At 35.6% G+C, this 16,255-nt stretch overlaps 1 protein-coding gene across 3 annotated transcripts; it reads right to left on the minus strand.

Moving 5' to 3' along the window:
- Positions 1 to 7,500: 7,500 nt before the first annotated feature.
- On the minus strand, positions 7,501 to 15,000 carry LOC139119723 (arginine-binding periplasmic protein-like). 3 transcript variants are annotated; one of them, XM_070683592.1, is made up of 9 exons: positions 14,874 to 15,000; positions 14,100 to 14,299; positions 12,440 to 12,552; positions 11,950 to 12,002; positions 11,210 to 11,308; positions 10,192 to 10,362; positions 9,670 to 9,806; positions 8,455 to 8,695; positions 7,501 to 8,266 (listed from the first exon to the last, which is right to left on the minus strand). In XM_070683592.1, the coding sequence occupies exons 1-9, from the start codon at positions 14,977 to 14,979 to the stop codon at positions 8,235 to 8,237; spliced, it is 1,152 nt and encodes a 383-aa protein (XP_070539693.1). In that variant the 5' UTR covers positions 14,980 to 15,000; the 3' UTR covers positions 7,501 to 8,234. The 3 variants fall into 3 exon arrangements, with proteins under 3 accessions (XP_070539693.1, XP_070539694.1, XP_070539692.1); XM_070683591.1 differs by having other exon boundaries at positions 7,510 to 8,266; positions 12,440 to 12,636; XM_070683593.1 differs by lacking the exon at positions 14,100 to 14,299 and having other exon boundaries at positions 7,502 to 8,266; positions 12,440 to 12,636; positions 14,874 to 14,990.
- Positions 15,001 to 16,255: the final 1,255 nt, after the last annotated feature.

A 16,255-nucleotide genomic window follows, 5' to 3' on the forward strand; every position in this document is an offset into this window, starting at 1 on the left:
GACAATATTATCTATTAGCAGATCAACAACGGAGACCAGGCGTGAAAGGAAAGGTTCGGCACATGCTTTCACTCTTATTTGTTGGTAAATTTGCACTTCGTTACAACAATTTCTGTAAGTTTGCGAATTGTTTTAGCTCAGCCTAGTTTTACAAGTTTGATCTGCGCCATCTTTCTTTCGGTTGTTACTATTGGTATGGGGATCAATCAAAATGGCGGACAGCTGTAGAACCAACATACATATGGAAGACATTTTGAGGTTTCACCTCCGAATTTATCGCAAAATATACATGGTCACATACCTAGAGATGACTTGCGGTGTGATACATCCATATTAAACCAAACGTGCAACACGTTCATGCAGGGTGTATTACCCCTATTTGTAACAATCAACCCTATTTGTAACAAAATTTAATTTTCAAAAAAACTTTGCCGTATATGTTGAAATATTAATAAAATATGCATATTTGTATGTTTGAGGGCAATTTTCTTTTTTTTTCTGGTCAAAACTCATTTTTCCGAAACTGCTTTTGTTACAAATTGGGTTGATTGTTACAAATAGGGGTGACATGTGTCAACCTATTTGTAACAATCAACCCTATTTGTAACAAACCTAAATTTCAAAGAACTTGGCCGTATTTGATGAAATCTTGATGAAATATACATATTAGTATGTTCGGGGGCAATTTCTTTGTTTTCCTTGTTGAAACTCATTTTTCCGAAAATGCTCGTGAGATTAAATTTCGTTGTGCCGGTTCCTAGGGATAAGAGCCCTACTCGTAAGATATAATCAAGTCGTGCAGATACATGCCAAAGGTTTGTTTTGGGGCAATTTTCACCATTTTCGGTCAAAAATGTTAAAAATCTTGTTTTCTGACCGAAATCATAGTAAACCTATATGGGGTTAACTTTTGTTACAAATGGGTTGATTGTTACAAATAGGGTTGACGTGTCAACCCTATTTGTAACAATCAACCCTATTTGTAACAAAATTTAACCAACTTGAAACTAAACCTAATTTTCTACAAAACTTGGCCGTATTTGATGAAATCTTGATGAAATGTACATATTAGTATGTTTTGGGCAATTTTTATTTTTTCCTTGTCGAAACTCATTTTTTCCGAAAATGCTCGTTAGATTAACTTTCGTTGTGCAGGTTGCCTAGTATAAGAGGCCTACTCGTAAGATATAATCGAGTTGTGCAGATAGATTTGTTTCGGCTCAATTTTCCCCCAATTTCGGTCGAAAATGTTAAAAATCTTATTTTCTGACCGAAATCATACTAAACCTATATGGGGTTAACTTTTGTTACAAATTGGGTTGATTTACAAATAGGGGTGACGTGTCAACCCTATTTGTAACAATCAACCCTATTTGTAACAACAACCCTATTTGTAACAAAATTTAACCAACTTGAAACGAAACCTAATTTTCAAAAAAACTTGGCCGTATTTGATAAAATCTTGATGAAATATACATATTAGTATGTTTGGGGACAATTTTCTTTTTTTTTCCTTGTCGAAACTCATTTTTTCTTAAACTACTCATTAGATAAAATTTCGGCGTGCAGGTTTCTAGGGATAAAAGGCCTCCATCTAAGAGGTAATCATGTTTTTCAGATACATGCCAAAAGTTTGGTGGGGGGCATCAGTCATTAATTTTGGTCTAAAATGCAAAACAAATCTTCTTTTCTGACAGAAGTCATACTAACCCTATTTGTATCAAAAGTTAACGCTATTTGTAACACTTAAAACATAAATTTTGCTCTTCCAATAACATGGTTTCAAAATAGGGCAGTTAGGTCGGCTGGTTTTCTTTTCCCCAATATTTTTTTCTAAATATGCACTTTTCAGGGGTTCAGGGCGATCTAACACTTACCACAACATTTCCAGAAAAAGCGTATCATACATATTAAAGGACTAATTACATAAAAGACGTCGACGTCCCAAGCAAAAATCAAAAATATCAGCTCAGGTGACGAACACGTGATTTTACGGGGGTTTTCTGTCTTTTTGATTCTTTCGTGTTTACGTTGCTAAAAAGTTTAGGGTCGCAGTCTAAAAAATAGGGTAGGTCGGGTTATCGGAACAGGACAACTTATTTCTTTTGCCTATCCTATCCATCTGCAGGCCACCGAGACTTTGGTCGGCCTCTGTAAAGGATGCTTCATAGTAACTTAAATCATCATCAAACTTTAAATTTTAAAAACTTTCAATAACGTCGCCCTCGAGTTCTATATTTTTTTCCTCCTTCAGTCGTATTTTTCTCTGTATTACTCCACTAATAATGCCGTACAGCAATGACAATGCCGTAAAATCGATAATTTTATCAAGCTTCAGCAGCCGAAAACCATATGGAATTAAGGCAGAAAGGACCCATCATGTAGTTACTCATAACCCAAGCCAGGCACAGATAGGTGAGACACTACACATACGGTGTCCAAAGTTAGAGAGTGGAGTCGTTTATGTTCCAGATACCTTCGATCTGGTATTTGACCTTATAGTATCGGTCACCCAAATAACCGAGTAGTTCAGAATATCATAAAAATATAATCAAGTGCATTGTTTTAGAATTCGAGGGACAGATACTTCTCGATCTTAGTAATCATAATGTTATTGAATGTTATCGTGATCCCTATGAACATAAAAAGTAGAGATGAAACGTGATTCTGAAGAGTATTCAGAATGAAAATCTCCGAATCTAAGAAGTGGTGCGGCCGATGCAGATAATAACATCGTTTATGATAGTCTACCTCTTGAGGTTTATGATACGAAATATGCCATGCACTTGACTCATCCCTTCATCAAAGGTCATAGGGTTACTTATCCATCAGCGCTCGGCAGCAACATCGAGTGGGAAATTACCCTTGTATCTCTGTCTCCTAGTTAATTGTCAGTGAAAATCTCCCTTCAGCAGGTTATACAAACTGACGAATATTCAATTTGAATATTAAAATGGTTGTAGACTTCATGACACTACTGACACTGGAAATGCATTCAACATTTGAATTTACAGTTGAGAAATACCTAAAAAAACAACATTTTCCGACGTTGAAATATTTCAGGGCTAAAAGCAAAACTAAGAAATCATTCTTGATATTAAAACAAATGCAAAACCAACTGGAACGTTCCAATGCCTGCTCAGAGGATCAACCAAAACCAACCTTTAAGGTACCCATCAAAGGCAAAATTCTTAGATACTCGCCTACATGCAATACCCAATCGATTTCAAGAAAAAATGTAGCATTCTTCACAAGCAAATTAATAGACAGAGAATGCACGGCAACATAAACCAAACAGAAACCATACTTAAAACGTAAATAGAAAAAACAAACAAACAAACATTCACAACATAAAATGACTTGATCTTCACAACAACATTTAGGCTCAACACATATCAAAACAAAGGATAAAAAAGAAAGCCCGTCAAAATATTTGGAAGAACTTGATAAGTGGGAAGCAATAAAAACCCTTTTGCCGAAACAACCAACAAGAGCCTACAATAAACAACAAGTGTATAAATTAAAGCAGCGGCATTGAGGGTTCAAATGAATCCGAACAAATGCCAACGCCGTATCTGTGATGAATTATCTGAAAATTAGGTAAAACGTCACCACAAGGAACCTTAATACAAAATGTCAAAGCAATAGGACGAGTAGATTCTAAGGAGAAGATTTTTGACCTGTTTTTTAGCAAAAATGGCGAAATTGCCAAAAAAGAGTCGTGGATAGATCAGCACAATTCAATACGTCTTGAAGGAATTATCTCCAGAAACCTGTATACCAAATTTCAAAACAAAGCACCTCGCAATTTTAGAAAACATATTTCTTTGAAAAACGACATATTTCCCAAAATATAGACCTAAATACGCATATTTCATCACGATTTCGTCAATATGGCCAAGTTTTTTGAAAATTAGGTTTTTATACAAAATTATTAAATTTTGTTACAAATAGGGTTGATTGTTACAAATAGGGTTGATTGTTACAAATAGGGTTGACACGTCAACCCTATTTGTAACAATCAACCCAATTTGTAACAAAAGTTAACCCCATATAGGTTTAGTATGATTTCGGTCAGAAAACAAGATTTTTAACATTTTTGACCGAAAATGGTGAAAATTGCCCCGAAACAAACCTTTGGCATGTATCTGCACAACTCGATTATATCTTACGAGTAGGCCTCTTATACTAGGCAACCTGCACAACGAAAGTTAATCTAACGAGCATTTTCGGAAAAAAAATGATTTCGACAAGGAAAAAATAAAAATTGCCCCAAATCATACTAATATGTATATGTCATCAAGATTTCATCAAATACGGCCAAGTTTTTTTTGAAAATTAGGTTTTGTTTCAAGTTGGTTAATTTTTGTTACAAATAGGCTTGATTGTTACAAATAGGGTTGATTGTTACAAATAGGGTTGACAGGTCAACCCTATTTGTAACAATCAACCCAATTTGTAACAAAAGTTAACCCAATATAGGTTTAGTATGATTTCGGTCAGAAAACAAGATTTTTAACATTTTTGACCGAAATTGGTGAAAATTGCCCCGAAACAAACCTATCTGCACAACTCGATTATATCTTACGAGTAGGCCTCTTATACTAGGCAACCTGCACAACGAAAGTTAATCTAACGAGCATTTTCGGAAAAAATGAGTTTCGACAAGGAAAAAATAAAAATTGCCCAAAACATACTAATATGTACATTTCATCAAGATTTCATCAAATACGGCCAAGTTTTGTAGAAAATTAGGTTAGTTTCAAGTTGGTTAAATTTTGTTACAAATAGGGTTGATTGTTACAAATAGGGTTGACACGTCAACCCTATTTGTAACAATCAACCCAATTTGTAACAAAAGTTAACCCCATATAGGTTTAGTATGATTTCGGTCAGAAAACAAGATTTTTAACATTTTTGACCGAAAATGGTGAAAATTGCCCCAAAACAAACCTTTGGCATGTATCTGCACGACTTGATTATATCTTACGAGTAGGCTCTTATCCCTAGGAACCTGCACAACGAAATTTATCTCACGAGCATTTTCGGAAAAATGAGTTTCAACAAGGAAAACCAAGAAAATTGCCCCCGAACATACTAATATGTATATTTCATCAAGATTTCATCAAATACGGCCAAGTTTCTTTGAAATTTAGGTTTTGTTACAAATAGGGTTGATTGTTACAATAGGGTTGACACTTGTCACCCCTATTTGTAACAATCAACCAATTTGTAACAAAAGCAGTTTCGGAAAATGAGTTTTGACCAGAAAAAAAAAGAAAATTGCCCTCAAACATACAAATATGCATATTTTATTAATATTTCAACATATACGGCAAAGTTTTTTTGAAAATTAAATTTGTTACAAATAGGGTTGATTGTTACAAATAGGGGTGATACACAGGGAAGTTTCGAAAGTGCAACAAAACGTTAATGAAAGAAGCACATATTCTGGCAGTTATAATACAAAGGAGTTTACAGAAAAACGATGCTCGAAAAGAAACGAAACGTTTTGACATTTTAAAAATATATTATCAGTTTTAATCAGTTTTGGTATCTCGGCATCCCTACAGTGTAACCGTTTGTCTTTTGTAGCTACGAGCCATTATGCTTCTCATAATGCGTAAACATCTCTTTTAAACAGACATATTTATGTTGGTATACATACTTATTAATTCCAAATAACAATAGCAGGAATCAATGCATATGTCCTGGTGTTACGATTTGTGACTCCCTTTCGAGCGTTTCGTTTCTAAAACGAAATGTGAACTCCCTCCACAACTTCTTTTGCGTTGGAAGTCGATAAAAATGCACACATTTGCTCTTCGACAAGTTTCTATGAATTTGGAACACATCAATTGAATGGCATATATTCAGTGTGTACAGGGGTCATGAAAATGGCCGATTACTTACTAGCTGACATGAACTGCAAAATGGCTTTTAATTGCCCAAGTCTTGTTCTGACCTATATGACCAGTAAAATTCATGGAAATTGTGCTGGCCCTGGTTGCTATTTAAAAGATCTCTCCGGAACAAGGTTCCTCAATTCTTTGTAAGATAAAAGCAGTGATAGTCAACTCTCTACTGTAGAGTGTATACGTTTTTCCAATCAATAATAAGACATTCTCACCGTAAGATTTTCGATCGATTAAATTGGGCGTTTTAGTACCTGCCCAGCTGGTATAATTGACTTGTGGATGTGGCATATAGTTCAGGATGGGGACGTTTGCGTCCTTATATGCTTTTGAAAATGAAGGCGTTCATTACTTGAATTAGTCGGCAATCAGATATGGTGTCAAAAGAAGTTTTATGAGCAAAAGCCGATAACTAAATCGAAAAATTAGTGAAACCATCGCATACGGTATTGCATTAGGACACCTCGTGGCGCCAGTCTATGGTTACTCTGCATGCCAAATCACTGAACCTTAATCTAACATGGCCGACATACGTGGCAACACGGTATGAACAACAGAAACATGGATCCACCCAGACATCATGACAAGATGCAGATATATGAGTCTGTAGATATGCAAATCACACCCTTAACTTCCCCCTTTAAGTAACCCTATGTAGGTCGATGGTCCATATCAGTCATGGGTCATCATGATTGGTAAACAAAGACCCGGCCAACATATTGAATCAAGGAGATAACACTTATCGACGTCGGTAATAAACAAACATCCTAAGTTCAGTTTCCGGATTACATATATCGATCCCATTAAAATAGTGTGGCCCTGTTCGTCTAATTATTGAGTGCATTATCAAACGCGCTTCAGATTTGTGAATAACATTTAGAACTAGCTTCGATGATTTTGATCCCATTAAATTGGAATTATGAAAGTGAATATACTAATTTGAAAGCAAAAGTCAAATGGGTTAAGAGAAAATATATTTTGAAAAGGAAAAAGTGTTTCAATGTATTTTAACAATTTTAATGTAACAACTCATAATTTGAGCAAATCGCCAATTAAAAAACACTAGAACCTATATGACATACTTGAAAGCCGTATGACAGCTGTTTTCTGGAACAGATATTGCTTTGAAAAAATGAAAATTGACTTGAAAAATTACACGTGCAAAATTCATCATAATTTTAACAAACTTAGTAGAAATCATACATATCTAACTGATAAAAACAAACCAATGTTCCATGCATTTTGATAAGTGGCTGCAGCAAAATCATCATAATTTTAACAAACTTAGTAGAAATCATACATATCTAACTGATAAAAACAAACCAATGTTCAATGCATTTTGATAAGTGGCTGCCAGCAAATTCATCATAATTTTAAGAAACTTAGTAGAAATCATGCATATCTAACTGATAAAAACAAACCAATGTTCAATGCATTTTGATAAGTGGCTGCAGCAAAATTCATCATAATTTTAACAAACTTAGTAGAAATCATACATATCTAACTGATAAAAACAAACCAATGTTCAATGCATTTTGATAAGTGGCTGCAGCAAAATTCATCATAATTTTAACAAACTCAGTAGAAATCATACATATCTAACTGATAAAAACAAACCAATGTTCAATGCATTTTGATAAGTGGCTGCAGGGAAGTGTATTCATTTAGGACAAAATATCAATATTAAAACATGAAATTATGTAAATTTGAACAAACCAGGCTGAAACTAGAAATATGTATACCGTGTATCAAGACGATTTGACCACCTGTTCGTGCGTTTTTGATGTTTTGACCAGTTCCACTCTTGTTGCCCTCTTTGGCACAGTTTGAGAGACTTGCATACTAGTTTGGGAACCACTCTAATCACTTGAATGAAATTCTTCCTAAGTCAATGACGCATCTCCAACCAAGTATTGGCGTAATGGTTGCTACCTTTTCCTTTATTTTATGCATACATACATACATACATACATACATACATACATACATACATACATACATACATACATACAATTCGACTGATAAGAATTCATTTGATGCAATCTTCATCTATTATTTATTTCTGTTTTCACTAGGTCTTATCTTGTTAATTGGTTATATAGAGTCTATTCATAGCAGAAAATCCGCAAATAACAGAGAAATAATTCAATGCAAATCTAAGTCATAGTCGGATTTACATTAACATTATTAAAATGTAAGAACACATCTGCTGCAATAATGCTTGTTCTGACTCAACCGTACATTTTTAAAAGGGCCATAATCCCTCATCAGGATTTCAAAATTTATCTTGTCCTTCGATGGATTTTCTTGTGATGTTATTTACAGTACACACTCGACCGGTCCTCTTGCTCCTAAAATGTGAAGAAAAAATGGACAATAAATAAACGTTGAGTATGAAATCCGGAAGCTGGTAAATTAAGTTAACGTTTAAACAATAACGCGGTAAATGAAAAAATATTATAAATTTAACAAAAATTTGCAAAAAGTCGGGGGCCAGTAAACGAGCTCTTTTCTTGGTTCCAAACATTTACAAACTTACCATGTTCGATCTGTGCCTTTCTGCATATTTCAGCGTATTTACCAGTCGCCTTTAGCCTCCTAAGGGCAGCGTTGAACCATTCCAACACTCCACTGTCCTTCCGAACTCCTAAGTGTACACCATCAGTACAACGCATGACGTCACCAATTGGTTCCAATCCAGGGGGTGTGCCGCTGATCATACCAGCCTGTTCAAGACCATCTTCTTTGCTGGGCCATAGCAGTGCAAAGGCCGCATCGATCTGATGATAAATTTGATGGAGTTAAGCTATTAAAATTTCAAAATATTAAATTTCTCAATTATCGTGGTCACTTCAGTATCATTTACAAACTTCAGTCATAGTTTTGTTCGGTGTACACAAAGTATTTCGCCTAATATACCATGTCTCCTTCTCAAAAGGTTTAAGGGAGATGTACTGTATTTAAGGTGGAACGCGCCTCGGGGACAGATGTTCGGACTCTCAAGTTTCTACAATTCTTTTCTGATCTACCACTTGTGGGGGGCTCATTTTAAAGCTCTTGGAGAGAGTAAAATTTTTACCGTCTTAGTTTTTCGAAAATCCAATATTTAATTTTTCCCCAAAGAGTTAACACAAGGATGGCGGCCATTTTGAATTTGAAACATAGCAAAATTTTGGGCAATTTGTTTTGCTAGTTCCAAACCTTGCAAAGTGACCATCGGTTTTTGTTGTTGATTTTGTAAGAGAATGGTTAAAAGTTTCATTTAGGAAAGTCGAGGCGCATACTGCCTTACAAAAAATTATACCACCTAGAATACAAAATTGCTCTGAAGAAAGATAAACTATAGGAGAGATTGCTATAAATTGATAAGAATACTTAAAACTTTTCGACAACTACTGCAATCCTTTATTACTGTTACATGTAAAAGAAGTCAGTGCATATTGCATTGTCTTTATGGTGTATTTAGTCAATTCATATATTGTCCTAGGTGATATCATATGCAGGATCATAACTTCTGAAACTTGTTAAATGTGATCACTGTGTATGCAAAAGATCCCCCAATATCATTCGTACCACAACATTGTCACTGACTTATTACCAATTATGTATTCTTTTACTTAGAGGACAAAACCAATTCCTATTGGTGGATGGCGCTTTCGGTTTTCAAGATTCAAAATTATCCATACTTCAGTATTCGCCCAAGCAATACTATAGGTCTTCATTTGGGGATTGTGATCAGACTACAATAATCTACCTCGTTATTCTCGAAGCCACCAGAAAGGTCCGGAGGTACATCAAACATTTGAATTTGATGTAAAGGAAGAGTGGCCGCCCCCATGACCTTATTGTCGACGAGGCAGCGTCGATTACTATACCAACCATTTATAAACCCTGTTAAAAGGAAAAATTAAGTAATTCTGTTCATCTCAAAGTTAGAAAAAATCATCTGTCGAGGTAACTCACAAAATTTTTTCAATCTTACGACATATATTTTCAGATGTCAAGAATGAAGTACATTTATACAAAAGTATTCCTGCGTCGTATTGCATATACATATCCCGCAGATTGAATGCAAAATAATTGTTGCAAATGAAAAAGACATAACCTGTGATTATCCTCCAAACTCCATCAAACCATCTGACAATAGCACAGCGTACAGTATCTCAGGTGCCTTTGTCACACCAGTAAATTAAAGCAGTGTAAAGTTTTTGATCGACACCCTTCGGCTGAAATTACAAAAGTAAATCCACTGTGAAATTTATAAAGAAGCACATGCCTACAGTTTTGCCACGAATGTCGTTTGGATTGAAATTTCCAGGATTTCCTACTGGAACAAAAAAACGTGATTCTCCGCCGTACTTCATCCACGTATCTGACAACGCCATAGTGTGCACTATCTCACTTGTCTTCGTCACACCACAACCATCAAAGTGTCTAGACAGTATGCCTGGCAAAACATTAATACAATTATAAGCAGTGGGTACGAATAAAGTATACTGATCAACTTGATAAAGGCTAATGAGCATTCTCTCGTATGTTTATGTTACTATAAATCATATTTGATATCGTGCAAGCAAGTGACGTCATTAAGAGAGAGTGTTAATTAACATAGCATAATATGATATAATGTAATATAATATAACATAACATAACATAACATAATATAATATAATACAATACAATACAATAAAATATAATACAATATAATATAATATAATATAATATAATATAATATAATATAATATAATATAATACTCTAAGTGACATGGTAGTGTTTATGTGAAGTACTTTTGATTGATATTAATGAAACACATTCGCTTATTGAAAAGTTTTTTTATGCATTAATGTTTTAAGGTAGTTTTAAAGTCTTACCAGTGCGTTTTGCACGGCAAATAAATACCAGAATGGATATCATGAAAGTGCCTTACAAAGAGCTTTATAAAGGTTATAGATTTGAATGAAAATTTTGATTTGTATCTATTCCTTTTTTGAATTTCTGATTGGAGTTGGTAGTTCTCAAAACAATCCGGCAACTTCCATATTTAATGTTTATCGAATGATTGTTCATTACACAAGTCTGTGGCAGTTTGTGCACAGCACGCGCATACATCGAAGTAATACCACGTTCGGGCCAGTGGGTTTTTACCATTGAAATACAGTTTGTGCATTGCCATCCATATAGTCTTATGTTAGGTTGCTGCAAAACAAGGAATGTGATCGTTTATAAACACATTTGTATGGTCAGATGCACGATCGTTTCGTAGATTACAAATAAAAGGCTTTGCTATATTTACCTCTTCCCGCAGCCTCGAAATCAGTAGAAGTACCACTATTGAGGCACATTTCGTAGGGCATATGTTGTGCAATGCATTTCTTGCCAGCTTCCTTGCAGACTTATTGCAAAAGACCAAACAATAACGTTAAGGTAATGACTGTATATTATGAAAACATGAATGAAAAATATGGATACCATATATGAATATTATGTGTGACACCAATATTGTACAGGTGTAAAAGTGAACTAGTACGTTTTTCATTTACTGTAAGTTTAGTGTCTGTTTTAATGAGTATCGTCTTTCTTCTCTTCAGCAGTTTACCAATTTCTATCACATCTTGTACTTGTGATATTAAAACATGTCCAGAAGTCACGAAAATCAGTGAAGCAAACTTCCTTCATTGTGCACACCTTGCCAGCTAGCTACAACCAAGTTGAAGTATGTCACTAATGTATTGGTGTGATGATTTTAAGACGTTCTTTTTGTGATGTCGTTCGGTACTCACATAAACTAGGATCAATTATGCGATCATCTGCAAAGTGAACAACACGCAAACTGCCAACATGTTTAAACAGGGTAGTTTAAAATCAAGATGGGTATTTCTCATATTGGACAAGGGGGCTTTTCTCTTCCTGTGGTGAGAGACAATATTAAAATTACATTTTCACTATTTCTGTAATAAGGTTTAAACAGACACATGATATTACAGCATTGTATTTACATGACCTAAATCAAAGCCAATAACATTCTCATATTACCTTCTAGGACTAAATCCTTAAAGAAACCTTTAGTCTCATGTTCATGTTCGTCCCTGTGTTGAAAAAAAGAGAAACTATTGCTCAATATATAGAGTGATACAATTCAATGACAACTTCATCATACTGTCAACTATTGGTTACAACGGCACTAACTCAAATGAAAACTTAATGTCATAGATCTAACATGAAGTTCATTAGCAAAAGGATAATTGACAAATATTTCAACCAGAACTGTATGGATGACAAAGAATCGGAAGACATAAATGCCCAACTGTAATTCCTGTATTAAGATACATGTACTTTCAGGGGCTGATTATTGGTAAAATATTAAAAATTGTCCTTATATCATCTTACAAATTCCTGACGGTTGAGACCAGAATATTACTAAGGGGCAGGAATAAAACAAAGTGGTGTTATCTGAAGTGGTTATGTGACAAATATTAAGTTAATCTGAAGTCTTGAGTAAGACAAATCATAGATGATACGATACACATAAAACAGCGAACAGTTGCAATCAGCGTCATCAACAAATGTGTATGTCCTGTCATCTGCTTGTTCCTTAAGTCTGTCTAGTATTGTGTTTCCCATTGTTTTCGCCATTTGCTGAAACATCAAGAGTGATAGTATCAAATCTTCTCGGTTGTGCAAGTCATGGATTATAGAAGTCAGTCGAGCATCAAAACCATGCTAAGGGATAAAAGAAAGGAACATTTCATTGAGTTCTACAAATATTTTGAGGAGGTTTTGTGATTACAGTTCTTCTCCGAAAATATTATTTTATTACATGAACATATTTAGGTGATGACATTCAGAACCAACTCATTAGTCTGGTGCCGAAACCCTGATTTTTGGTCGAACCCAAAAATTTCGGCCCCACAATGGTTCTCGGTGGTTTCTGTATCTTCAAAGCCTACTGAATCAGGATCTGCATGATGCCACCCTGGCATCCTTGGGCATTTTAATATATTCAAGATGGCCACCAAGATGGTCGCCAAAATATGTAAATGGTAATGTCTTAGCTCTATGAAATGTTATCAAAGTGATTTTGGTGTCATTTGCCAGGTAAACAGGACCAAGAAATTCATTTCTTTCATTTCCCAACATGTGCAACTCTTAATTTGCATAAAAATCCAAGATGGCTGCCAAAATCACCTCCAAAACAGGTAAATGCCATATCTCAGCTCCATGAGAAGCCGTTGGAGTCATTGTGGTCTCCTTTGCCAGGTAAATGGGGTAAATGAGACCACAATATAACAAAAGATACCTACTTTTGACCCATAAAACATGCCGAAAGACACCAAAATCAGTGGCATAGTGTATTGAGATATGACTCCTTACACACTGAAACAGGTATTTGGATTTTTATGAAAAGTTTATGCAAATTAAGGGTTGTACATGTTAGCCAATGAAAGATATGAATTGCTTGCAAAGGAGACCAAAATGACTCCAACAGCTTCTCATTGAGCTGAGATATAATATTTTACCTGTTTTTTGATGTCGTTTTGGCAGCCATCTTGGTTTTTTATGCAAATTAAGGGTTGAACATATCAGGCAATGAAAGATATGAGTTCCTTAACCCCATTTACCTGGCAAAGGAGACCACAATGACTCCAACGGCTTCTCATGGAGCTGAGATATTGTATTTACCTGTTTTGGAGGTGATTTTGGCAGCCATCTTGGATTTTTATGCAAATTAAGAGTTGCACATGTTGAGCAATGAAAGAAATGAATTCCTTGGCCCTGTTTACCTGGCAAATGACACCAAAATCACTTTGATAACATTTCATAGAGCTGAGATATTACCATTTACATGTTTTGGCAGCCATCTTGGCGGCCATCTTGAATATATTAAAATGCCCAAGGATGCCAGGGTGGCATCATGCAGATCCTGATTCAGTAGGCTTTGAAGATACAGAAACCACCGAGAACCATTGTGGGGCCGAAATTTTTGGGTTTTGTGTTTCGGCACCAGACTAACATAGCAAGATACGAATCATGTAACACCTACTGCTTAATATTAGACTCGAGCATTATCAATGCTATCATCACGTGCCCCATCGTCAATACGCCTTTATTGTGATGTGTTGCTATAGAAATATAGTTGATAAAATGCTTCAAGTCCTCATTTCACCTGTTACACGAAATCTCACCTGACTGGCATAACGTGAGAGCATTGCGCGGCCTACGGTGACTGGAACTCGCTTTGAAACCATAGCAAGAAGAAAATTGGATGACCTCACATGGCTGCCAGATATGGCTTTGATTTCATCTTGTAGTTCATAATCTAAAGGTCGATGGTTCGCGGGAAGGTGGTCAAGGTCAAAATGTAAACTGTCGGTAAACACAAACCCTACAATAAAAACAAGATTAAACATAAATCTTGCCGTATAGCCTATGTCATGACGAAATACCAACATTACTCAGATCACGTTTGTTCACCGACAAAATACGTTCTGCTCATCTGATATGTCAATTACAACGTATTTGTCCGGTAATAAGTATTTTCAAATCACTTTCAAATTTGAAACCGTACTCTGACTCTGTTAAATCAACCACAATGACCTTTTTTAACATCAGGGTATCAGTGGGTGATTCTGACCTCCATAACAAGAGATTGAAATTTGAAAAATTGACAATATCGAGTCTACGTTACTAAATTTCATTTCCAGTAATAATAGCAATTAGGACTTCACGGCTGTATCGACATCTATATCATGTATAAACCTGGATAAGAGATATTTTTATTGATAGAAAGGGATATTCCTGAAAGAAAGAAAACAACGCATGTTTGTACTCGATATGGTAGTTGTTATCGTCTTTAGACAGTGTCTGCACAAATGGGGCCATGTCGCTTACATCTTGCGCTACAATAAGAACAATAATTAATACATCAACACAGGACCAACAACATCTGAGGAACATACCTTTGCTTGCAAGACAAAAGAAGATTACAAGGACAAAATACCACTTCATGTTCATGTTAACGGAAACACCGAAGTAGCTAAAACAGGTACAGAGTGACCTCACCATCACAGAAAATGTTTGACACGAACGATTTTAGGGAGCCGTCATTATTTACGGCCTGGGGGGGGGGGGTCGGAGGAATTGCTTTCGAAACTCCAAATTTCGAGTAACCCCCCCCTGCCAACCATGACGTGTTTGAGTAACCCCCCTCTCTGCTACAGAAAATTTGATTGACCCCCCTCCCCCCCAAAAAAAATTGGGAAAGTTAAATATCTATACAGTAAAATGGATTGCTGCTGCGACAGGCCCTCTACAGACCCTGATTAAACCCTGTGGTATAGGTCTTTGTCGGAAGGAGGTTCCAATTGCTGTGGCAGGGGCTGATGTACAGGTCTGTATCCAGTGCTCTGGTGACATGCAGTTATTCTGTAGGACTTTTTTCAAGAGGGGAAGATGTGGTGCGAAAGCACCACAAGAGACCGCATAAGCGGTCGCGGGGGAGGTCCCCCCTCCTGCCATTGGAGCTTTTGAAAAATTGAGATTAAAATGGTGTTATTTGGTGGCACTTGGGGAGTATTTTTTTCGTATAAAAAACTCAAAGGAAAATAAATCTGAGACAGTATTCCAAAACTTATATTTCAGTTCACTGATTTCAACTATATTTTTTGAAACCGAAAAAATAGCGACAGACATACATTTATTCACATTTATTATTTATTATTATTTTCCTGCAATAAAAGATGGGTTTGTTGTCAAGGCATTCAACTGGTTTTAAACTTTGGTTTTAAACTTTATAGCATCAGAATAAGCTTGCTTTACACATTTTCCCTATCGGTAACCTATACAATGTAGAATATAGAAAGCAGACGTTTCTCATTAATGATCAGGCAAGTATATCAATCTTTAATCAGGAAATACTGAAAAATGTACTCAGTACTAGCCTCTAACATAAGGCTTGCCACGTCGAATAGCTGATCATTCTCGTCTGAAGATCACAATAACGTGAAACACATAGTGTAATGAGATTTAGTTTCTACTTGAAACCACCTGTATTATGATTATATATATATATATATATATATATATATATATTATATATTGTGTGTGTGTGTGTGTGTGTACACAAATACCGGGTATGAATATACATATCTTTACTATTATTGTTGTATTAATTCGTAACTCCACTAAATGCTTCAATACATGTCAACAAAATTGAGTAGCCCCCCTTTCTTGTTCTCCACTTTTGAGCAACCCCCCCCCTTGTAGCTTTCGATTTTTTGAGTGACCCCCCTCAGATTCCTCCGACCCCCCCAGGCCATAAATAATGACGGCTCCCTTATGC

Source organism: Ptychodera flava, chromosome 20 (assembly GCF_041260155.1).
Source record: "Ptychodera flava strain L36383 chromosome 20, AS_Pfla_20210202, whole genome shotgun sequence".
NCBI classification, from domain to species: domain Eukaryota; kingdom Metazoa; phylum Hemichordata; class Enteropneusta; family Ptychoderidae; genus Ptychodera; species Ptychodera flava.

Excerpts from the sequence above, each read along its gene's own strand:
- LOC139119723 (XM_070683591.1), bottom strand. The coding sequence starts at position 14,979 with ATGGTGAGGTCACTCTGTACCTGTTTTAGCTACTTCGGTGTTTCCGTT. Across the intron at positions 10,363-11,209 it reads TTTCGAGGCTGCGGGAAGAG|GCATACTGTCTAGACACTTT; the intron begins GTAAATATAGCA and ends ATGTTTTGCCAG. Across the intron at positions 9,807-10,191 it reads CATTCGTGGCAAAACTGTAG|GGTTTATAAATGGTTGGTAT; the intron begins GCATGTGCTTCT and ends TCCTTTTAACAG.